At 52.1% G+C, this 23,479-nt stretch overlaps 1 protein-coding gene across 4 annotated transcripts in view; it reads right to left on the bottom strand.

Moving 5' to 3' along the window:
- Positions 1 to 21,458, bottom strand: part of SYNJ2 (synaptojanin 2) — a 108,025-nt gene extending 86,567 nt beyond the window's left edge. For 2 of the 4 annotated variants that reach the window (XM_043457023.1, XM_043457024.1), the window contains exon 1: positions 21,188 to 21,453. In XM_043457023.1, the coding sequence (XP_043312958.1) occupies positions 21,188 to 21,314 (127 nt within the window). In that variant the 5' untranslated portion in view covers positions 21,315 to 21,453. Of the gene's footprint in view, positions 1 to 21,187 lie in introns of all 4 variants that reach the window. The other 2 variants (XM_043457025.1, XM_043457026.1) reach the window with 2 other exon arrangements.
- Positions 21,459 to 23,479: the final 2,021 nt, after the last annotated feature.

Here is a 23,479-nt window from a genome sequence, read left to right as displayed (position 1 = left end):
GTAGGTCAATTTAACCATGCAGATGGCCAAGACTGAGGCACTCCTTGCAGCTGTGTCCCTGGGCCGGATATTATACCAGCTTCTTCTATTTCATGGTCTCCAGAGGACAGAGTCACTCAGATCCAGGTCACTGTCTTCATGTGCTAATTCTGAGCTCAGCTCAGACTGGATTGTGGCCGTTCCGTCCAGAGTTATCAGTTGGGAGCTGAAGCAGCGCTCCAGAAAAACAATGGCCTTCCTTGGTTGGGTGGGTGGGGGGCGGGTGGAGGCTGCTGGAGGTGGGTTGCTAAGCAAAGTGGAAATCAAAACATGAGTCTGAAACAGAAGCTTGAGAACCAAGACAAAGCCAGCCAGGCAGACACGTCAGCCCGGCTAGGACACTTTGCTGTGCTGTCCCCAACCTTTCTCTCCCGAAAGTCCAAGCCACACGAAAAGGTCAGTGGTGAGTGGTTTGGCAGGGGACACTAAGAAAAGAAAAAAAAAAAATGCTACCTAAGCAGAGGCACTGCCTCCCTGCAAGAATGTGCTTGCGTGCACCACCAGCCAGAGTGAAAAAGAGGACAATGGACCATCTCCTGCAGTCACAGTTGGACAAACTCCCCTCCTTGCACCGGCGTCAGCAGAGGCTGGCGTGACCAGACCAGGGAAAGCAGGTTTGTTCTCCTCGGACAAAAGGGCTTGAGTGTTGGGCTGGACACTGAACCTTGAGTTGAGTCTTTTTCTTCCCCCCTAAAAAGAAGGAATCTGGGCCCTTAAGAAAAATACTGACACAAGGCTGACTATGCTTTTGATGGAGCCAGGGGATGGGAGCTGAAGTCCTGCTCAGCAGTTCTTAGACCAAGGGCTGGGCCAGGCTGACTGCAGGACCATCCCACCCAACAAGAAGGAGCGTAAATTACCCCCTTTTCCACAGAGGTGTGCGTGCTTCTCTTTGAACCTAGGGGACAGGTAGACCCTTCAGGCCAAGTTCACAGCCTGCCCACAGATGTCCACCCCCTCCCCCAGGGATTCCCCCCAGCAAGTCCTCATGCGTCACACCCTTCCGTCACTTCCACCTACAAAACACCCTTCCATTTGCTTCCTGTGAGTAACATGTCAGCTCCACCCCCTGGGTCTGGCACTGGAGGCTCCACTCCCAGCTACTTTTCCAGTTTCTTCTCTAACTGACCAGCCAGGCCAGTTCAGGAGTACTTATCCCTCTCACCATCACCGTCGTCATTACTCAGAAAGAAGCATGTCCTTACTCCACCTGAATGCCCCTCCCAGCCCTGCCAAATGCTGCCTGCGGGTCTCCTCCTGCACAGAGAAGCCCTGTTCCCACGAACGCACACACACCTACCTTTAGAAGCCACATTGTTTAGTTGTTAAGTAGAATCCACAGACTGGGGCCCGACGGCTCCTCTGTCCATTGGATTCTGCAGGCAAGAATACTGGAGTGGGTTGCATTTCCTCCTCCAGGGGATCTTCCCATCCCAGGGGATAGAACCCAGGTCTCCTGCACTGGAGATCCATATATATCATCTGATGCAACATGGGGCTTCCCAGGCAGCACCAGTGGTAAAGAACCCACCTGCCAAAGTAAGAGATGCAGGTTTGATCCCTGGGTCAGGAAGATTCCCTGGAAGAGGAAATGGCAAATCACTCTAGTATTCTTGCCTGGAAAATTTCATGGACAGAGAGGCCTGGCGCGCTACAGTCCATGGGGCCACAAAGAATTGGACACAACTGAGCGACTGAACACAATACAACATGAAGTACCGGAAGGGAGCCATAGAGAAGGGAAAAGTCACACCCTTTTGCACGTCAGTCCCATCACTCAACAAGGATGCTAGATGTCTGCTATGAAGACGCTGGCCTAGGCACTGGGGGAGTAACGGTGAGGCAGGAATAGAACCAGGAGGAGAAGCATCTTTCAGGAAGGAGGTATGATCCCTGGGTGTTGTTACTGGACGGAGGACAGACCTGCAGGGGATCTATTCGGCAAGCTGGCAATCTCTGGGGACTCCGAGGAAAGGCTTCAGAGGAGCGGCACGCCCCTAAGTCTGACTAGGAGAACAGGAGGAGACAGCAGAGACGGCACACAAGGACAGACCCTTCACAGGGGAATGGCATGGAGCAAGGAGGTGGGGGTGCTGTGGAGACAGGGTGTTTCTCAACATGAGGTTGCTGGGAGAAACATCAACAACCTCAGATATGCAGATGATACCACTCGAATCACAGAAAGTGGAGAGGAACTAAAGAGCCTCTAGATGAAGGTGAAAGAGAAGAGTGGAAAAGCTGGCTTAAAACTCCACATTCAAAAAACTAAGATCATGGCATGTGCTCCCATCACTTCATGGCAAGTAAACGGGGAAAAAATGGAAATAGTGACAGATTTTATTTTCTTGGGCTCCAAAATCACTGCAGATCGTAACTGCAGCCATGAAATTAAAAGACACTTACTCCTTGGAAGGAAAGTTATGACCAACCTAGACAGCATGTTAAAAAGCAGAGACATTACTTTGCCAACAAAGGTCCATCTGGTCAAGGGTGTGGTTTTTCCCATAGTCACGTATGGATGTGAGAGTTGGACTATAAAGAAGGCCGAGCATTGAAGAATTAATGCTTTTGAACTGTGGTGTCGGAGAAGACTCTTGAAAGTCCCTTGGACTGCAAGGAGATCCAACCAGTCCATCCTAAAGGAAGTCAGTCCCGAATGTTCATTGGAAGGGCTGATGCTGAAGCTGAAGGACTGATGCTCTAATCCTTTGGCCACCTGAGGCAAAGAGCCAACTCATTGGAAAAGACCCAGATGCTGGAAAGATTGAAGGTAGGAGGAGAAGGGGATGACAGAGGATGAGATGGTTGGATGGCACCACCAACTCAATGGACATGAGTTTGAGCAAACTCTGAGAGATGGTGAAGGACAGGGAAGCCTGGCATAGTACCGTCCATGGGGTCCCAAAGAGTCGGACACGACTTGGCAACTGAATGACAAAACATGAGATACATCACCTGTTGGTGTAACAGTGGAAATCACCCAGCTAGGAACGAAGGGGAAGCTGGGGAGCGGAGTCTTCACAGGTGAGAGGGGACAGGACCGGTGAGAAGAAAGAGGCACAGGAGCTGGGAGGGCAACACACGCATACAGAGGGAGGCGGTGTCAGCCCCACGGGGCAGGCAGAGCACGCGTCAGAGCTTGTCCAAGTTCTCTTTTTAACTATTTTATCCTCTCGGTGACCCAGGGAGTGAAATCATGAGGCGAGAGGGCCAAGGTGTTGAAGGCTTGAGACAATGAGAAATAGTTACCCGGGGGAGCGGGAGGGAAATCTGAGCAGGCAAATGCACCCAGACTGCCGAACAGCACCGGAAACACTCAGGACGTTGAGACCCACAAATCACACGCTCGGGGTTTTCTCCAGAAGCATCCAGCCACACGAGAGCCAGGGCAGTGGAGTCAGGGGAGAGGACTGGCTGGGGCTGGAGACTTTGCCTGGCGAGAATGAGGAGACAGAACACTTAGAAGAATGGAGAGTGTGTTCAAGAAGGGGATGTTCGGCACGGTTGGATAAGGAGGGTAGACAGGAGGGGAGGGGAGGGCAGGGAAGGTGAGGGGAAGGCTTGGGGACCACAGACTCAAGGTCTGAGCAGAGGTCCTGAGCCGGCAGGAGGGCAGAAGGCAGCAGAGTGCGTGCCTGGTGCTAGACTCCCAGGGCGGAATCACGACCAGTGATGAGCAGGTCTGGGGTGTGAAGGAGATGGAAGGAAAGACTTGGCAGTGATGCAGCGAGGGTGGCAGACCTCATGGGCACGACCTCGCCTAGGATGGGGACAGCAGAGGTGGCAGAAGCCCAGCCTGCCATGAATGCAAGTGTGGCCGGGAGGCAGGCAGCCTTCTAGGGAGGGCGAGGGCCCCGGGGAGCAGCAGTGAGAAACACTGTGCCCATCCCATCCTAGCAAGGCTGCCAGGTTTGGGGGCGGGGTGTGAGCAGGTGAGGACGGGTCACGGTTTCAGGAGGCTGGTGTGCGAGTGGATCAACCTCCCCGAGGTCGATTCCTCCTCCGTATTTTAATCCAGAATCCAGACGACAGCCCCACTACTCATTTCCTAGGCTTCTCTTATTTTTAAAATTTTTTGTTTGATCAGATTCATTATAGGGATCTGACCAGAGCAGTTTGTTCACCTGTGTTTGATGCTCACAGACTGTCACAGCTTTGCAGCCACGCTCTTTGTGGACCTCTGTGACAAACTCGGGAGCACACAGGTCCAGGGGAGATGATGGACGTGCAGCCCGGAGCAGACACGTTACTATCACTTCACTACTTACATCCCACACATAGGTACTATCTGGGGGCATGGTTTGTGACAGGTTTGGCGTCTTTCTCCATTTAAGTCTATTAGCTAAATACAGCTACCTAGTCACAGAGGCCCCACCCAAAATCGGGGGTTTGGGGGCAGAGGGGGGGAACAGTCACACTTTTTTTGTTACAAAAAGGCAGAAGAAACTTCTGGAATGAACCTAGATACACTGTTTCATTGACTGGAAATTGTCTCCTCCAGCCAAAGGCTTTCCTGGAATCAGCTCCAGTCTGGAACAGAGAAGCCTGAGGCTGACCCTGACCTTACAATCTGCACAGCAGGGATTCCCCAAGGTCACGCCAAGGACACGGGTCACCGGCAGGTGTTGGGGTGTGTTCTGAGAACTAAAGGTCAAAGGTGTCTGGGGCGGGCCGGGCTGGCTGAGCAGGAGGGTTTACTGTGGGGCCTGGCCACCTTTCCAGCACTACCTGGTGCTGGGCGTCTCCCAGGTGGGGGCACCCTGTCCAGAGGTCCCACCCCGGCCATCTGCCCAGGAAATCCTTTCCTGGATGAGTGTCTCCCCTCTGGGGAAGCCTGACTTTACAGAATGCCTCTAAAGCCTGTCCCCCGACCCCACCCCGCCCTGCCTTCCCGGGGGTCTGTTTTGCCCTCCCCCAACTCTGGGTTTTTCCGACAGCTGCCACACCTCCCACCAGCCCCAACCTCTGGCCACGGTGGCCCCATCCTGCGTCCCGCCACTCCTGGCCTGGCCACAGCGCCTGAGCCCTGCCCCGATGGGCGGGAGCTCAGCTGAGCAGGTGTGTCCCTTGGAGACAAGTCGGATCTGGGCTTGTCTGGGAGCCCACGGGGCTGACCTGGAGAGCCGCTCATGAGACAAGAATGACAATGTGGCTCCACTGCTCAGGCCATTTGGACTTTTTCTCAAGAATGTATGGCTTCTGTTGGATGACTGATCCTTCTTTGTGATCTATAGGCTGCTTTTATAGTGTACGAAGGTCATCAATCTCTCGTCCTTGCATATGTTGCAAAAGACAGCACAGTGTTTCATTCCAGTTTCCCGCTTGTCTTTTAACTATATTTATGGTGTTTTTTTGATATCCCAGAGCTTTAAATTTTTATGTAATCAAATCTCTCAGTCTGACACAGGAGGAGCCGGGGTGCTAAAGCGAAAGTGAAAGTTGCTCAGTCATGTCTTACTCTTTGCCACCCCGTGAACTATACAGTCCATGGAATTCTCCAGACCAGAATACTGGAGTCTGGAGCCTTTCCCTTCTCCAAGGGATCTTCCCAACCCAGGGGTCGAACCCAGGTCTCCCACATTGCATGTGGATTCTTTACCAGCTGAGCTAGGTGCCTCCAATCCTGTTTCCAGACCTGCATGCTGGTTATATGGCAAGTTCATTTCATGAAAATTCATGAAGCTGTCCACTTAGAATTTGTTCATTTTTCTCTATATGTTATATGTCAACAAAAAACAGTTCTTAAATCTCTCAGGTTACTTTTCCTTTATGACTTCTGAGTCTTATGCTTTGCTTAGAAAGGCTTTTCATACCATCACACTGTGAAAGTTTCTCCTACATTTTTTTCTAATGCTTTAAAAGTGAGATTTCTTTACAGTTAACACTTAAGTACCTCTGGAGTTTATATATGATTTAATGTAGGGCTCTAACTTAATTTACATCCACAGGGGCTTAACAAAACCTTTTTCAAACTCTCTAGCTCTGGTTCTTTGGAAGCTCATAAAGGTAAAACATCCTCCACGTTCACTAGGTAACACAGCTTATGGCCAAAATGAACTTCGTGATTGACAAAGCCCCGATGGGGACACCAGGCTTGGGGCTTCCTTCAGTGTGACAACTCTTGTAACTAGGCATGCCCCTTTGTGAACCCGGGAATCCATAACTATGGGGGTTTTATAAAGGATCCTAGCTCCTTTTATAAAGAATCCGCCTGCAATGCAGGCAATGTGAGTTCGATCCCTAGGTCGGGAAGATCCCCTGGAGAAGGGAATGGCAACCCACTCCAGTATTCTTGCCTGGAGAATCCAAAGGACAGAGGAGCCTGGTGGGCTACAGTCCACGGGGCTGCAAAGAGTTGGATACGACTGAGCAACTACCACTTTCACTAGCTCCTGCGGGCACAAGGCTTTAAGCTGGGGAGAAGCTAGTGAGCAGTGGACATCCGTGTGAACGGTCACCTGCATGAACAGCTGCAAAGACCGCTCACTCCCCAGGAGGAGAGCCAGGCCTTCTCCTCTCTGACCAGACAGCCAAGGAGGACCTGCTCTTAAATGTTCACTAAACAAAGGAAGTGCCAGGTTGCACAAACACCATTTACTGAGTAGCCACGTTTTCCCAGCTGATTTAAACTGTCACCTTAATAAGAAACTAAATTACTCTATTTACATGGGTCTGTTCTGAGCCCTCTCCTCTAGCCTACTGACTTGTGCTGTATCATTGTTATGACTTTACAGTAGGATTTACTATCAGGTAGATCAAGTCTGTCCTCATCTTTTTTTTTGGTCCTGATCTTTTTCAAAATCTCCTTGACTATTTTGGCCATTTCTTCATCATTCAGGAGTATTTTTGAGTCTCTCTGCACATCAGTGTTGAGAAGACAACACCCCTCTTATTAGTTTCCTGGGATTGCCAAAGTACCACAAGCTGGGGGACTGAAACAACCCAGGTGATTAAACAGCAAAATCCAGGAGTTGGCAGGGCCAGGCTCCCTCCGGAGGCTCTCGGCAGGGTCCTTCCTGCCTCTTCCCGCTTCTGGGAGCCCGAGGTGTTCCATGGCTGCTGGCAGCATCACTCTCGTCTCCCTCTGTCTTCGCCTGGCTGGCCCCCCTCTGTGTCTGTGTCTTCACGACATCCTCCCCTCGGCATGTACCTGTCCCCATGTCTCCTCTTACAAGGACACCCGGTCCCACCGGATTAAGGGCCCGCCTACTCCAGGAAGACCTCATCTTAACCTGTACCTTAATTCTGGTGACAAGGACTCGACTTCCAAGTAAGGTGACATTCAATTGAATATATTTTTTGGGGGGGGGGCACACAATGCAACCTCCAACATCCTGCTCCCAAGGAGCTGGCATTCTCAAGACCCAACAGACGGCGCAAGCAAACACCTAAGGTGATTTTGGTGACACGTGCTACAGGGACAAAACAGGTGTTGGAACGGAGGCAGCTGGGGCGTGGAGGCCGCGGGCTAGTCTGGCTGGGGTGGTCAGGAACGTCTCACCGAAGTCGCTGAGTTGGGCCTGGATGAGGACAAGGTGGCCAGGCAGAAGGCATGGTGTGAGCAGGGACAATGAGGAAGGAACCACTCACGGTCCCTCGAGAGGACTGAGCCCAGGATGCGGGGGGTGGGGGGTGGGGATGAGGCTGGAAAAAGAGCCGGGGCACAGGACGCAGGCTGTGCAGGCTCGGCCAGGGTCGCTGTGAGGTGACGGGACGGCCTGGGAGTGGCAGCCAGGAGGCCAGTTAGGAGGTGGCATGTGGTCCAAGCGAGGGGAGGCAGTGGCTGGACCAGCACGGCCGCGGCTGCAAGGGGACCTGGTGGATTCAGATCTATTTTAGAGGGAAAGTGGGTCTCGACACGCCGGTGGACTGGATGGAATGGAAGAAAAGAGCAGGATCTGGAGGACTCACAGGTTCTGTCCGGAGTTATTAAGCCCACACGTTGGGGGAGGGGTGCTATGAGTGTGTGCGCTCAGTCGTGTCCAACTCTTCGCAACCCCGTGGACCGTAGCCCGCCGGGCGCCTCTGTTCATGGGTTTTCCCAGGCAAGAATACTGGAGTGGGTTGTCATTTCCTGCTCCAGGGTATCTTCCCGACCCAGGGATTGAACCTGTGTCTCTTGCATCTCTGCCATTGGCAGGAGGACTCTTTACCACTGGGAAGCCCAAGGTGAGGGGGCTGCCATTACCCAAAATGGGAGGGTTAAGGTAAGCAAAAGTGTGGGCAGGGGGAGAGCCCCAGAAATTTTAAAATCAGCCTGTAAGTTTTACATCAAACTCCTGTTGACTGGATTTTACTCATAGGTACTTGCATTTACAGATTTATTGAGAACAAACTTTTTACAATGTTGGTGTTGCTTTCCCAAGAATATACTGTACCTTTTCACTTACTCAGTGAGTCCATAAAGTTTTATAGCTTTACATTTACGTTTATCCCCAGAAACTGTTGTTACTGGGCGTGGAACCTGTTTTTCCTATTACACACTCTAACTGACTAATGATGGTATATGGAAAAACTTTAGATTTTCATCTTGAGCTTGAAAAGCAGCCACTTTATTAATTCACTAAGTCTAATGAACTATCACATACCTATCACCTAGCTCAAACAGGCATCAACATTTTCCCAATCTTATTTCACCTGTTCTCCCATCCCCACTGTGCATGTACAACGGAGTCCGTCCGTCTGTCCTCCCAGAGTGTTGCCAAGTAAGTGCCAGATGTCATGTCAATGCACTCAGAGACGCCGGGGTCTGGCTCCTGGATTTCATAAGTGGACAGTCTTAGCATCTGCACCCAAAGACCCTGAGAGCATTCAGGAGGGAAGAAGACAGAACCACAGATATGATGGCTTTCCTGCAAGACCCAGGAGAAAGGCAGGAACCAAACTGAAGTCACAGGCCCATCCTCTAAAGCTCGTGAATTTTCTTTACAGGATCACTCCTCCAGTCTTCATTCTAGGTCTGTTTTCTCTTTTAAGACAAAATTCTAATAAGCTCTCAGTAGCCCAATTTTTCTAACAGCAAATTGACCCAGAAACCAAAAGGGGGAGGGTGCTACTGAAGTCAGACACACACCCAGAAACCCCTGAAGTGTGCAATGGTACGTCATTATCATCTCTCACTTCATAGATAGGTCTGGTTCCTGTGTTGTAAAGGCAGGCTACAGTGACCAGTTCTGTAGTTGGATTAAAATTTTATCATGACCATACAAGCTAAAAAGGGCCATGAGCTGTCCATACTCTCCAGGGCAGTCTCCAGGCCATACGGTGCCTTTTTGTTAATTAGCAAAAAGCACCCGCTATGGACAGATTCAGACCCACAGTCACAGCTTGGAAAGCAGGGGGCCTTGGGAGGAAACAGGAGTTCAGCCCCCCTCTCCCCCTCTTCCCACCCCCCCCACCTCACCCCAGAACCTGGCACAGAGTCCTGGACCTTGCCCTGTGGTTCCATCCCAGATTCCTGAGGTCTTTGCAGATGTCAATATTTTTAACACCTTAATGGACATCATATCTCTTCCCCTATAAACAAACAAGTAAAACGTAGAGAAATAATAGCAATAGTTTTGTTACTCCTTGTTAAAATCAATTTATACCAGATGAACTCTCTCAGTCCTTACTCCAAACACCATGTATCTGGAGAGAGAGGAAAGTAGCCCTTAGAAATGAGAAGTATAAGATCCTGTTGGTCCACTCCAGAGACCTACGACTTCAACATGGAATTCTGTTCTTGCAGCTCTGCTGCTGGCCCTCCTGCGTTACCCACACAGATGTGATCTGGCCACAGCTCCTTCCCCCGGTCCACCAGCACATCCCTTCCTGGTCCACAGACTCCTCCCCTCCTTGTCCACAGGCTCCTCCTCCCTGGTCCACATACTCCTCCCCTCCTGGTCCACAGTCTCCTCCCCTCCTGGTCCACAGGCTCCTCCCCGCCTGGTCCACAGGCTCCTCCCCTCCTGGTCCACAGGCTCCTCCTCCCAGGTCCACAGGCTCCTCCTCCCTGGTCCACAGGCTCCTCCCCTCCTGGACCACAGGCTCCTCCCCGCCTGGTCCACAGACTCCTCCCCTCCTGGTCCACAGACTCCTCCTCCCTGGTCCACAGGCTCCTCCCCTCCTGGTCCACAGGCTCCTCCTCCCTGGTCCACAGGCTCCTCCCCTCCTGGTCCACAGGCTCCTCCTCCCTGGTACACAGGCTCCTCCCCTCCTGGTCCACAGGCTCCTCCTCCCTGGTCCACAGACTCCTCCCCTCCTGGTCCACAGGCTCCTCCTCCCTGCCCCAGGGAGGAGGTTGCTGTTGCTGCTGCCGCTAAGTTGCTTCAGTCATGTCTGACTCTGTCTGACCCCACAGACAGCAGCCCACCAGGCTCCTCCGTCCCTGGGATTCTCCAGGCAAGAACACTGGAGTGGGTTGCCATTTCCTTCTCCAATGCATGAACGCATGCTAAGTCACTTCAGTCATGTCTGACTCTGGGCGACCCTATGGACAGCAGCCCACCAGGCTCCTCCGTCCACAGGATTCTCCAAGCAAGAACACTGGAGTGGGTTGCCATTTCCTTCTCCACTCCTCCCAGTGGTCCCAGTGAAAAGAGAAGCAGGTGCCGCTAGGCACTTGGACACTGTTATAAGGGCCTGGCTTCCTGGTGGCTCAAACGGTCAAGAATCCACCTGCAGTGCGGGAGACCTGGGTTGGATCCCTGGGTTGGGACGATCCCCTGGAGGAGTGCATGGCAACCCACTCCAGTATTCTTTCCTGGAGAATCCCATGGACAGAGGAGCCTGGCGGGCTACAGTCCATGGGGTAGCAAAGAGTCAGACACGACTGAGCAACGAAGCACAGGCCTGGGTGGGCAGCAAGTTACTTCCAGCCCTTATTTTCCATTATCCCTTTCTCTATCCACACCATGTAAACAGAAGTGAACAAGTCCTTGCTGAAACAGGCCACGAGGCGAGTGTCACTGTCCTGTTCGCCAGAGCAGGGACACCGTTGCCGCCCTGATGCTCTCCCCAGCCCCACCCCTCTCCACCAGCAGGGGCCAGCTGGCTCTGCCTGACCTCAGCTCTGTTTGGCTCGGAGGCAGGAGCAGCAGAGGACTGTCTCTGCTTAAACAGTTTTTCTGACATATAAGATTTATCAGCCACATATAAGATTCATGGTGAAGCTAAATCCATGCAACATACAGGCAATAAAAACAGACAGATAAAGCAAGGCCATACATCCCCAGACACAGAACTCACCCCACTCCAGTCTAGATTATTTAAAAAGAAAAAAGCTACACAGTATGATGAAAGGTATGATTTTTCAGGATGCCAGTGGATATTAAGAATCTGCTAAAAGAGCTACTGAATTCAGTTTATGACACTTTAATGGCTTCTTTGTAGGCTCAGTGGTAAAGAATCCACCTGCCGATGCAGGAGACACAAGTGATGTGGGTTTGATCCCTGGGTCGGGAAGATCCCCTGGAGAAGGACATGGCAACCCACTCCAGGATTCTTACCCGGAGAATCCCATGGACAGAGGAGCCTGGCAAGCCACAGTCCATGGGGCTGCAAAAGAACTGGATATGAGTTAATGACTATACAACAACAACGATACTTTAATAAATACTGTTTTATTCCTAATTTAAGCTTAAATTGATATGACTTAAAATATTTTTTTGCTGATTATAGGAAAGGGCTAGAATCAAGGAGAGACAATCTCATGCATTTTAATTAATTGATAAGTCTCCAATTTAAAATGTATAGCATCAGATTCCCAGGTTTAGTTGAATCTTAGATCTCGGCCATGTTAGATTTTACTTTCCAAGTCATTTCTCCTAAGATTCAAATTTCTGGGAGGCTTATAATTTTAACTAGGTATGTAAAGTAGGGGCGTTGCTTATTTACTTATGCTCAGTGTTTAAGGTTTGGCTGGTTTGTTTGTTTGTTTAAGACACAAGGAATCTGAGAGTGGGGGAAGGCAGGAGAGGTTGCTATTCATTTGTTTTCAGATGAGGATTCTGAGGCTTGGGGGATTCACTAAATTCCCCCAGGGGAGGAATAGCCTAAGGACTCAGGGCTGAAGTTCAGGTCTCCTCTCTCTTGCCAAGAGGCAGGAAAGGAAACAGGTGAGAGGTTGGGAGGATTTATCACTAGAACCTTCCAGGGTCAGAAGAGAGGAAAGGAAAAGAGTTTGCTTTTCCTGAGTAGAGATTACTACCACCTGTCAGGAATGTCAGTACAAGGAGAACACAAAAGGGCAGCTGGCCAGCAGAGATAAGCTGTACGCGGTGCTCACCGCAAACCTGGCCATTTTCCTAGATCTTGCCGGGTGACCAGACCATCCCAGGTCTCCCATGGGTCTGAGCATCAGTCTGAACACCCTGCCCACTTCCCAACCCACCCCCACCTTCCATGTCCACCCCGTTACTAGCAGAGCATTTGGTGGCCCAAGTTCTGCTGCGTGAGACCTCACAGTGCCTCAGAGGACAGAGAAAACCTCTCTTTCTTTCTCACCATCTGTTTTGCCCTGAACATCACCTGAGACCTCGTCAAAGGGCAGAAGTAACCGAGAAGGATGCCCTGTTCTCGGGGAGCATGTGGTTTCCCTGAAACACACAAGAGTCAGCAGACCACAGGGTCCAGGAGGTGGGGGGCGGGTGGCCCATCACGCCCGCAGCCTCAGGGAGGGCAGGAGGCGGGGCGGAAGTGGGCAGAGATGCAGGAACAGAATTAAGTACCGGCTCCCCTGATATTACAGAGATATGGGTCTCTCTGGGAGAGTCCCATATCCTCAAAACACCGGCCTTAAAATCAAGTTCAGACTTTTGCATTTGCACTTTGGAACTGCTCTCAAGAACCGGAAACAGCTGCCCTGCCCACCCTCCACAGTTAACATGCTCAGAGTGAATCTTCCCACCCAGATTCATTTTCTGAACCAAGAAGCTATATAAGCAAATCGTATATCCTGAGTGCAGACCACTACATCCCCAGCACCCACCAGGTGCATCCAGCCTTCCAGGGCGGGGCACTTTGCTGGCCCCACTGGACCCACGGCAGGTGCCTGGTACCCAACCTCAGGTGCAAAGCGGTCTGTCTGCCCCCTTGGCAGAGCCACTCCCAGGCCCCCAGGACAAGCAGCGGAGGACAGGAAGGTACACCCCGAGGGGCACCCAGCACACTTCCTCAGGAACCTCACCCCACTCAAAATCGAGGCGAGCTTCAGGAAGACACCATGCGTTACCTGTTTGACCATCTTCAATAGAGATGCGAGTCCTTAGGAGCCTGGGGTCTTGCTGCCACCTCTACCGAGGACCCTGGCATTCCCTTCTGAGCCCTGAGTCCCAGCCACGCGCTGCTCTAGGCATCAGGGTGTCCTCAGAGAAGGACAAGACCCGTCACAGGGCTCGGCCCTGCCAGAACGTGGAACCCACACACTTCCCGTGAAGATCTCCCGTTGGTAATATCCCACACACCGCTCAGAAAGGAGGGGACTGCTTCCCCCAGCTGGACACCCCTCTATAAAAAAGTGTCAGATGGGGGGCTTCCCTGGTGGTCCAGGGGTTTCAGGATCCGCCTGGCAGCGCAGGGGACTCAGGTTCCGTTCCTGGTCCAGGGAGATGCCACATGCCAAGGGGCAACTAAGCCCATGAGGCACAACTCCTGAGCTCGGGCACCACAGCTAGAGTCTGTGTGACGCAAAGAAAGCTCCCACGTGACGCAACGAAGCCCTCACGTGCCGCAACTAAGACCCAATGCGGCCTTAAAGATAAGCAGAGCAACACAGGACACATACAGCGTTTTTCATACAGTGGGTTTTCTTATTTTCCTAAGCACGAGACTTCGGCCAACACACCGCTCTCTGGAGCCTCCTGGACTTGTTCAAATCGCGGCTCAGGCACTAACTAGAAACAGAACCTCATGCAAGCTCTTACCCATCCCTGTGCCTCAGTTTCTCCAAGCGTAAACGGAGATTATCAGGGCCTGCCCCTCTGTGAGGGCCGAAGCAGTCAATCCATGTAAACCGCAAACAGTGCCCGGTACGAGGCGAGCACCCCACGAGCGTTAGCTAGGATGATCAAGTGAACCAAAGTTTATTTGACCACCTGAACATCCAAAACACTCTGTAACAGACATCCTCGAAGCAAAATGGGTTTGTCTGTGTGTGTCTCCTGAGATATTCTAGCCATAGAACACTGGATCAAGGGCAGGCATGCTTCTAAGGTTTTTCCATAAACTGTCCTCAAGAAGGACATATTTACATAACAGGGCCCCCAATCTCCTTCCAGCAAGCCTTGGAAGCAGGAAGTAAACGGGCTGTTCGGTTTTGACTTCTGCTGAGAATCCGGCATCTATCGAATTGCCCTCCGGATCTGCAACCTGGAGAGGCCGGCACAGCGTGGGGGTCTCACTGTCAAGCCCTCAACTCGCTCAGGCGCACACACTTTTGTAAGCCTGATTTGATTTTCCCCTGGAGGTGGGCTGGCCACCACATACACCCTAATACTAGGGACCTCAATCTAAGGCCCAAGTCTGAGCCTGGGGCAGTCTGCCAGGGCTTTGAGGACACTTCAAGTGGGGAAGAACACACAATGCGTTCCCCATCCTCAGGTGAAAAGGTGACACCATCCATCAACAGAAGCTGAGCAGCCAGAAATCACAAAGGGATACCTGGGGGCCCAAGGAACACCCCGGAGTGAGACCCAGACCCACCCAGGTGCCCAGGGCTCACCTGGACCAACATCGATGGGGTCCAGGGAGAGGACACTTGAGGACATTTGAGCCAGGCACCCTCAGAGCCTGGCACCGCCCCCGTGTGGAAATAATTCTAAGGTATCCATCAAGCTCACAAACTGCTAAAAACAAACAACGTTCTATCCTCTTGGCTCGAGAAAGACACCCCAGGACTAAGGTCAGGTCCAGAAGGTACCCAGCAGAAAGAGCTGCCCCCAGCCTGGCCGCCTTCTCTTTCCACCGACCCCCCGGCTCCAGGCTCCACACCGCCCTGCAGGGGTCTCATACACACCCCCAAGGACACCCTAGCAAGTGTGCGCCCACTTCCACTCACAGCCTGCAGCCTTGCCCCACTGCTGCCTGGGACCTGGGTGGACACACCCACTGCGCGTCTGCCAGGAGCCCCGGGAAGAGACCAGAGCAGGCCGGATGCGGGCTGGGTACCACATGTGCAGGAGATTCCAGGATCCTCTGGAATGTGGTCCAGAGGTGGGGGGTGGGGCAAGCAGCAGGGCACACAGCCCCTTGGCCCAACCCCTCATTCTGGTGAGAGGCACAGGGCAAGGCCCCCCCGGCCGTGGTCCAGGGGCAGTGTGACCACTGGGCCCATCAATGCTGTCCCGGGGGGGACACCCTGCTCTTCCAGGCTGTGGTTTATTCTTGCAATGAGGTCAGTTCACTCTCAAAAATGTATCTTGGTCAGAACCTCAGAATCAATTCACACCATCATTTCTATTAGTGGTCACATTTCAAACCATCAAATAAATTTTGAACTTGCACAAATGTAAGCTGTAGGGGAGGGAAAAAGAAAGCAAGCCGAATAAATTAAAACTTGCTTGGCCATGAATCAGTTAGATTTCTTTTTCATAAAAAAATTCAGGGATAGGGACACAGAACAGACTGAGGAGCCAGGTAGGCTACAGTCCATGGGGTCACAAAGAGTCCGACATGACTGAGCGACCTCACTTTCACTTTCATTTTCTTTCATCCTGTGGTTTTGGAGAAGACTCTTGAGAGTCCCTTGGACCCAAAGGAGATCAAACTAATCAATCCTAAAGGAAATCAACCCAGAATATTCATTGGAAGGATGGATGCTGAAGCTAAAGCTCCAATAATTTGGCCACCTGATGTAAAGAGCCAACTCACTGAAAAGACCCTGATGCTGGCAAAGATTGAGGGCAAGAGAAGGGGGCGACAGAGGATGAGATGGTTGGGTGGTATCACCAACTCAGTGGACATGAGTTTGAGCAAAGTCAGGGGGTGCCAAAGTTGGACACAACTTTGCAATTGAAAAATAATAATACACCACGAGTGACAGGTACAGGAGATTCATCTTTTCTTTCACTTTTGTGTACATTTGAACATTTTCACAATTAAAGGTTAAAGGAAAAGTTTTAGAGCCATGCAGCACCCCCCCCCCCAAGAAGAGCTATGACCAACCTAGACAGCATATTAAAAAGCAGAGACATTACTTTGCCGACAAAGGTTTATCTAGTCAAAGCTATGGTTTTCCCAGTTAGTCATGTATGGATGTGAGAGTTGGGCTATAAAGAAAGCTGAGCACCGAAGAATTGATGCTTTTGAACTGTGGTGCTGGAGAAGACTCTTAAGAGTCCCTGGAACTGCAAGAGGATATCAAATCAGTCAGTCCTAACAGAGATCAGTCCTGAATATTCATTGGAAGGACTGATGCTGAAGCTGAAACTCCAATACTTTGGCCAGCTGATGTGAAGAACTGATGCATTAGAAAAGACCCTGATGCTGGGTGAGACTGAAGGCTGGAGAAGGGGACGACAGAGGATGAGATGGTTGGATGGCATCACCGACTCAACGGACATGAGTTTGAGCAAGCTCCGGGAGTTGGTGATGGACTGGGAAGCCTGGCGTGCTGCAGTCCATGGGGTCGCAAAGAGTCGGACACAACTGAGTGACTGAACAGAGCCCAAAAAAGAGCCTGGCAAGATCTGAAATCACATTCCTCCCGGTGAGTTACAAAAAGCCAGCAGAAGCACACACTAACCCGGTCTGCGATTTTGTCAGTATTACGAGGAGCAAACCTGCAACTAACTGGGAACGGCCTCTTCAGGGACCACAGCCCACCAGGCCGCTGTGCCCCCCACCCCGGGTCACTGGCCAGGAGTCTGGAGCCCCCACCAGGCTCTATCTGGGCTCCAATCCTCACCCAGGAGGATTCATTCGACTCTCTCAGATGCTCTCAGGCAGGTCAAACTTCAAGTCACGGACCAAATAAATCCAGGCCACGGAGCCTGACAAAGTGGCCAAGGCAATTGTTCAGACAGAGCCAAGCTGGGCTCCACGGCTGAGTCTCCAAGTCAAACAAGATCTGACCCTGTGGCCTCTGTGCAAACAGCGGCAGCCGGGAGAACCCAGGCCCGTGTTTACATAGAGCCTTTCCCCCTCAGAAGCTGAAAGTAATTTCAGGACACTCAGTAATTAGCTTAATTAAATCTCAGTGGCTCCTGCCCACCCCGCTCCTGGCTGCCTGTTTCACTCGAGCATGGCTGGGGGATGGAGAGGCGGGGCTGCATGCCTCGCACACATGTGTAAACACATCACACTCACAAGCCACCCTTCCTGGGGGGCTGTTTGGAGAACACGGAACTTTGGAGCCTTGTCACTGGCTCTACAAATGGACGAAACTCATGAACAATGCATCTTCGTCTGGTCCAAAGGAGGGTGTCTAAAAGGGACAAAGAAGACAGCAAGCACTTTTTGTCCCAGTATGCAAATGAGAGAACATCTGTATGCTAATTGTGGACCATGGACCCAGGGGAATTGTTACAGGCTCCGGCTTTGTATCGATATTTGAGAGGCTCTTGGAAATGGCAACCCTCTCCAATACTGTTGCCTGGAAAATCCCATGGACGGAGGAGCCTGGTAGTCTACAGTCCACGGGTCACAAAGAGTTGGACACGACTGAGCGACTTCACTTTCTTTCTTTCTTTCTACTGCCAAATCAGGTCATCAAGAAAACGCTATAAAAACCTTTGAAATTGGTGCCAACATGTTAGGCTTTTCTGCCTCTGGAATGCCTGTTCCCGCTGACCCATATTAAAGAAAGATTCTCAAATCTTTTAGAAGCTGGAACTTGGACGTTTTCCTCACCAGCTGGCAGGCTGGGTGGCCACCCAGGTCATGGTGGAATAGAAGGACTAACCCAGAAATCATCAGTTTTTCCTAAACTCAAAACCTAAGTCAAGCCCTGTCTCTGCACTACCTGAAAACATTAGTGGGAAGCCTTTTAAACTTATGACCCCTGTGGGCTAGGATGTGCCCTAAAGAGCTATGCTTTCATCCGACCCACGTCCCTGTAAAAGCAGCAGCGTGTACCCGCCACAGAGCTGCATAGAATTTAGGGCCACTCAGTAAACATGGAGAAACCACTACCCTCATGGGAATAAACCCTTGACTTGAGTCTGCTTGACCTCGCATTCCTCCCTGAGGAGACTCATCAAGGGAAACCAGAGCTGACCTGGAGAGGAAGCTTGAACCTCATGGAATGGCCAAGGTTCCACCACCAGCTATGCAAGCTGCCACAGCTGCACTGCCCCACACAAAAATAGAGCCTCACCTTTCCCGGGGAGGCGGGTAGGAAGGAAAGCACTCTTAACCTCATCCAGGAAAGCAAAAAGCTCGGCCTTTGGAACACAGATGGGAATTTTAAGTTCAGAGCCAGCCTATCCCATTGTGACATTCTTAGGATGCTCCAAAAGTCTGAGACAACTTTCCAGTAACAGAGGCTCCTACAATCCTTCTCGGGACCAGCAACATCACCCAATGCCTTTTAAAAATAGTTTCACTTAATGTAAGAAAAGGTCTTTCCTGGTGGCTCAGACAGTAAAGAATCTGCCTGCAATGTAGGAAAACTGGGTTTGATCTCTGGGTGGGGAAGACCCCCTGGAGAAGGGAATGGCAACCCACTCCAGTATTCTTGCCTGGAGAATTCCAGGGACAGAGGAGCCTGGTGGATTATAGTCCATGGAGTCACAGAGAGTTGGACATGACTGAGTGACTAACACAAAGAAGACTTCAAAAATTAAGCATTCAGTCCAAAGTCTACTGAAAAATGAATGCCAGGTTAGGTGACAAATGTCGACTGCATGTGAATTGAGGCCACATCCATTCCTTTCATTATTTCCTCTGTTCTAGAATCCAGAGAATTGTAACCACCAACATAATATACATGATTTCAGCCCAAACCTAATTTCCAAAAGGAAAACATGCATTATACTACTTTCATTAATCATTTTAAAAATCTTCACTTTTGAAAAAATAGTCTTTTTTATCCTAGTGGCTTCAACAGTGTGCTAAGTCATAAGTCACTTCAGTCGTGTCCAACTCTTTGTGACCCTATGAACCACAGCCCACCAGGCTCCTCTTGTCCATGGGATTCTCTAGGCAAAAATACTGGAGTGGGTTGCCATTTCCTTCTCCAGGAGATCTTCCCAACCCAGGTATTGAACCCCAATCTTTTACATCTCCTGCACTGGCAGGCCAGTTCTTTATCACTAGTGCGGCCTGGGAAGGCCAGTGGCTTCAAAGAAACTCTTAAATATGCGAGAACTTTCTTAAGGTTGCTGTAACCCAACTGTCGAATATTCTACTCTCTCTGATAAAGCGGTAGCTTTGTACCATGCAATTAATCTCTCAGCTCTGACAAATGTGGTATGAAGTAGACATTTAAAATGGAATGGAAATTTCTGTGAATTTTTTTTCCCCCCAGACCTTAGCAAATGACCAAACTTGGACTTTTCAGGCTAGAGTACAAATTGAAATAATCTGATAACAATTTAATCCATGATTTACTGCACAATTTATGGTGCTGACACTACCGGAGACATGGTTTTAGTAACCGAGTGACTGAAAACAAGCCAGATAACCATATGTTAATAAAATGATTCAGGAACTGGAAACAGAAGAGATGGTCCTTCCAAGATGTATACTGAGGAATCTAACTGAAGAACGGATGTGTCCAATGTGAAAAAAAGGCTAGAGTCAATTATAAAGTGTGGTGGGGGTAAGTGCACTGGTTATCCGCCTAAAGGAGTAGAGACCCTCTTCTGCGCTTTTTCAGCTACGGACGGGGGAGATGGTACAGCGGGACACCAGCTGCAAGCCTGTTCTCCAGTGTTCGGTTGAAGTTCCAACAATCCTACCTGGTTTCGCTCACTTTGGTATTACCTGGCCTTCCTCGTGAAAGTTAGACACCAAACAAGGGGCCCAAAGGCTGGTGATTCCAAGAAGCCACACTCTGTACTCCAATACAGAAACAGCCACTGGAAGTCAGGCAGTGCTGTCTGTCACCCTGGCCAAGCAAGTTTCTTATCCTCTCCAGGCCTCAGTTTACCCCTCTGTAATATGGACACTATAACAGCCCTTTTGCAGAACTGTGAAAATTAAATGAGATAGTCTCTAAAGCCCTTGACACAATGTCAGTGTCAAGACTTGCTGGTCTTGACAGAGTTGAAATACACAGACTTGGCAACTACCTAAGGTCAAATCCAGGCCTCCCAGGTGGCTCAGTGGTAAAGAATCTGCCTGCAATGCAGGTGACAAGCATACGATCCCTGGGTTAGGAAGATTCCCCCGGAGAAGTAAATGGCAGCCCACTCTATTACTCTTGCCTGGGAAATTCCATGGACAGAGGAGCCTGGTGGGCTACAGTCCAAGGGGTCACAAGGAGTCGGAAAGGAGTGAGTCAACAGCAACAACAAAGTCAAATTCAGCCAGTACAGAGTCATCCGGTCGTGTATTTGCCTCCAAGTTCTATACTTTGCGGGACTGACACTTCTCAACCAAGCAGTTAGCTGAGGCCAAGGGGCCATCAGCTGTTTATCCGGCTCTCGGTTAACGGTGCTTTGTCCGCATCCCCTCCAGGAGCAAAGGAGGCCATCACAGAGCCGTGGGCATTCCCTGTTCCATCAACAGGTGCCAAAGAGAAACAGCGCTAAGCGCTCGGTCAGGCCGGCTCCCAAGTCAACCCTCCCGGATGGTCACGAACCTGGAACGCGTCCCGGGGGAGCGCGGGGCAGCAGAAGGCAGAGGCGGCTCTCCACCGGTGACCCGCCCGCCGGCAGGCGCACAGACGGCAGACCCCGAGGGGGGACCGCGGGCCGCCCGGGTCCGGGGGCGCAGGCGCACGTGCTCCCAGAAGTCGTGCCGACGCCACTTCATTCAAACAGATCTCCCCCGGCCGCCCCGCGCATGCGACCCCCACTCCTCGGCCGCCTCCGCGCCCCCCGGGGCCGCTCAACTCGGGAAAGGGAGGTGCCCGTGTGCCTTGGTCTCAGCAGAAGAGGCAGGCGCCCTCCCCTTCGGTCACCCTCCCCCCGGGGAAGGGGACGGGGGAAGCAGCCCGAGCCCCTCGCGCCGCTGTGGAGTTGCCTGCCCGGGAGCCCCGGGCGGCGCCGCCCGCCGCACTCACCGAGCGTGGCCACCGTGCCGGCCTCGAAGAGCAGACAGTCCCTGCGGCCGCGCGCCTCCAGCAGGACGCTGCTCTCCCCCGAGGCCTCCAGCCGCCCGAGCAGCCGCAGCGCCTTGCTCAGAGCCATGGGCTCGCGGCCCCGCGCGGCTCCCCGAGCGCCCGCAACTTCCAGGAGTTTCACTTTGCGCCCCGCCGCGGGCCGGGCGCAGGCTCCTCCCCGGCGGCTCCGCGGCCTCCGCCCGGCCCGCCTCCGCTGCGCCCGCGCGCGCCGCCCGGGGCAGGTGAGGGCGCGCGGCTGCCTCTCCGCCGACCGGCAGGCTCCGCCGAGGCGCCGCGCTCCCCCCAGCGGCCGGGCCGCGGCTGGGTGGCTGGGTGGGTGGGGGAGGCGACCTCCGGGCAAGACCCGGGGGCTGATGAGGGCCGGGGGCGGAGAGGAAGTGCTCCCGCGGTGGGCGGCAGCCAGGGAGGAAGATTCCACACATTCCTGGGCGCGGAGGAGGCTGCCGTCCGCGGGGAGCCCTGAAGCTCCTGCAACGTTACGGAAGCCCCGCGGCCTTATATGGGCCCGCCGCGGCCTGGCCGGCGCCACTAGCCTACAAACTGCTCGGCCCGGGCCCCCTGCAGCGCTCCGGGGTCCTCCCCAGTCCCGTCCAGGGCGCTGCGCCTCTCTCTCTGGCTTGCTTCTGCCACCCTGGGCTTGTCCTCTGTGACTCAGTGGCCCTTACGGGTAAAGCGGGATTAGGAAGAGTACTTGCTTCATAACGTTGCGGGGCAGGATGGAGTTAATTCGGACAAAAGGGCTTGGTGCACACGCCCGGAGAGCGGAAAGTGCTCCATCCATGGTGCCTTTTACTCCCTTTCTGCTCAGAGGGTCCTGCGGCCCATTGTTCCCACCAGGCAGAATTTGGGTAGCGGGGAGTCAAAGGTGGGTTGTCCCTGAGAGCTCCGAGCGATCTCTGGACCTGCCGCTTACCGTGGGACTTTGACTTCTCCGAACCTGCTTTTCTCTCTTTTCAGATGGTGAGGGTACCCGCCCCAGAGGCTGGGGGGATGGGCGTGGAGTCATCATTCAGAGGAGCTGAACGCTCTGGGAGTGACACGCAGGGCAAACTGTGAGGTGCCGATGGTTACAGCAGTGAGGGTGAAGGGCCTTTTCCCTCCGACTTGCAACCCCTCCTCCTACTCAGCTGAGTGTACCGCCCCTGACTTCATGGCGGATACTTCAATCAGCCAGTGTGTACCCGGGCAGTGTGGACACCAGCATGTATCCGTGCATCGTGCATCCCCCATTGGAACACGTGGCCCATCTAGGATGACCTGGCAGCTAAGGAACTGGAAGTACGCCCCTCTTGGCACTGGGTTTTAGCCCAGGTGTTGGGACTGGTCTGCAGGGGTGAGGGTTACCTGGAGACACCCGTTGGGTGAGTGTGGAGGTTTCATTTCCTTTCCTTATAGTGAGTGTGTAGACGTCGGCTCCAGACCTTCATCGGGGTGTTCTCATCAGACCCCGAATCCAGTTGATTCCTCTCCCACCCCCCGTTCTGCTCACATGGAGAAGGCTGTGGGTCAAGTCATTTATATCTCAGGCATGTTCCAAAAGGTGTAAAGCGCCCCGGTGCCAACTGGGATGACCACGCCCTTGCAGACATTCACCATCGACCAGCAATGACCGTCCAGGTAGTCCATCCTCTGTAGACCTTTCCCAGGTGTGATTCAGGGAATGACGGAAATGTGAACAACAGCAGAGATTCAAGTCGTTCCTGAGAATTCTGCCCCCTTGCTCACATATCCCATTATGACATGATGAAAGTCCCAAAAAGGATGCTCATAAGTTATCCAAACATTTGTAAAATGGAGACATTGTTTCTGCCTGAGAACAAGAAGCCCATTGAATGAGACAGAGTAGCCTCTGGCCCACATTTCCTTTCCTTTTAAACTCTAAGTTCTGTTCTTCCAGGAAGCCTTCCTGTGATGCTGAGGTTCCAGATAACCCCTCACACTCACAGATGTCCACTCTGGCTCTCACCTGCTCACATGTTGCTTGAGAAGTGTTTGTAGAGTTCTTTTTTCTTAGTGTTGTTTCCCAAATTAGGTTGTAAGGTCTGCGGAAGGGGATCAAGTCTTTTATTTATTTATTTATTTATTTTATTAGTTGGAGGCTAATTACTTTACAATATTGTGGTGGTTTTTGCCATACATTGACATGAATCAGCCATGGATTTAAAATTTTCTCTCTCCTTTTCTTTCCTGCCTTTCCATGTGTCACATAGTTCGTGGCTCTGCCCGGTGACG

The sequence above is a fragment of the Cervus canadensis genome, chromosome 33, assembly GCF_019320065.1.
Source record: "Cervus canadensis isolate Bull #8, Minnesota chromosome 33, ASM1932006v1, whole genome shotgun sequence".
Classification (NCBI taxonomy): domain Eukaryota; kingdom Metazoa; phylum Chordata; class Mammalia; order Artiodactyla; family Cervidae; genus Cervus; species Cervus canadensis.
Note: the sequence above shows the minus strand (reverse complement) of the source record. Positions and strands in the feature narration are given on the sequence as shown.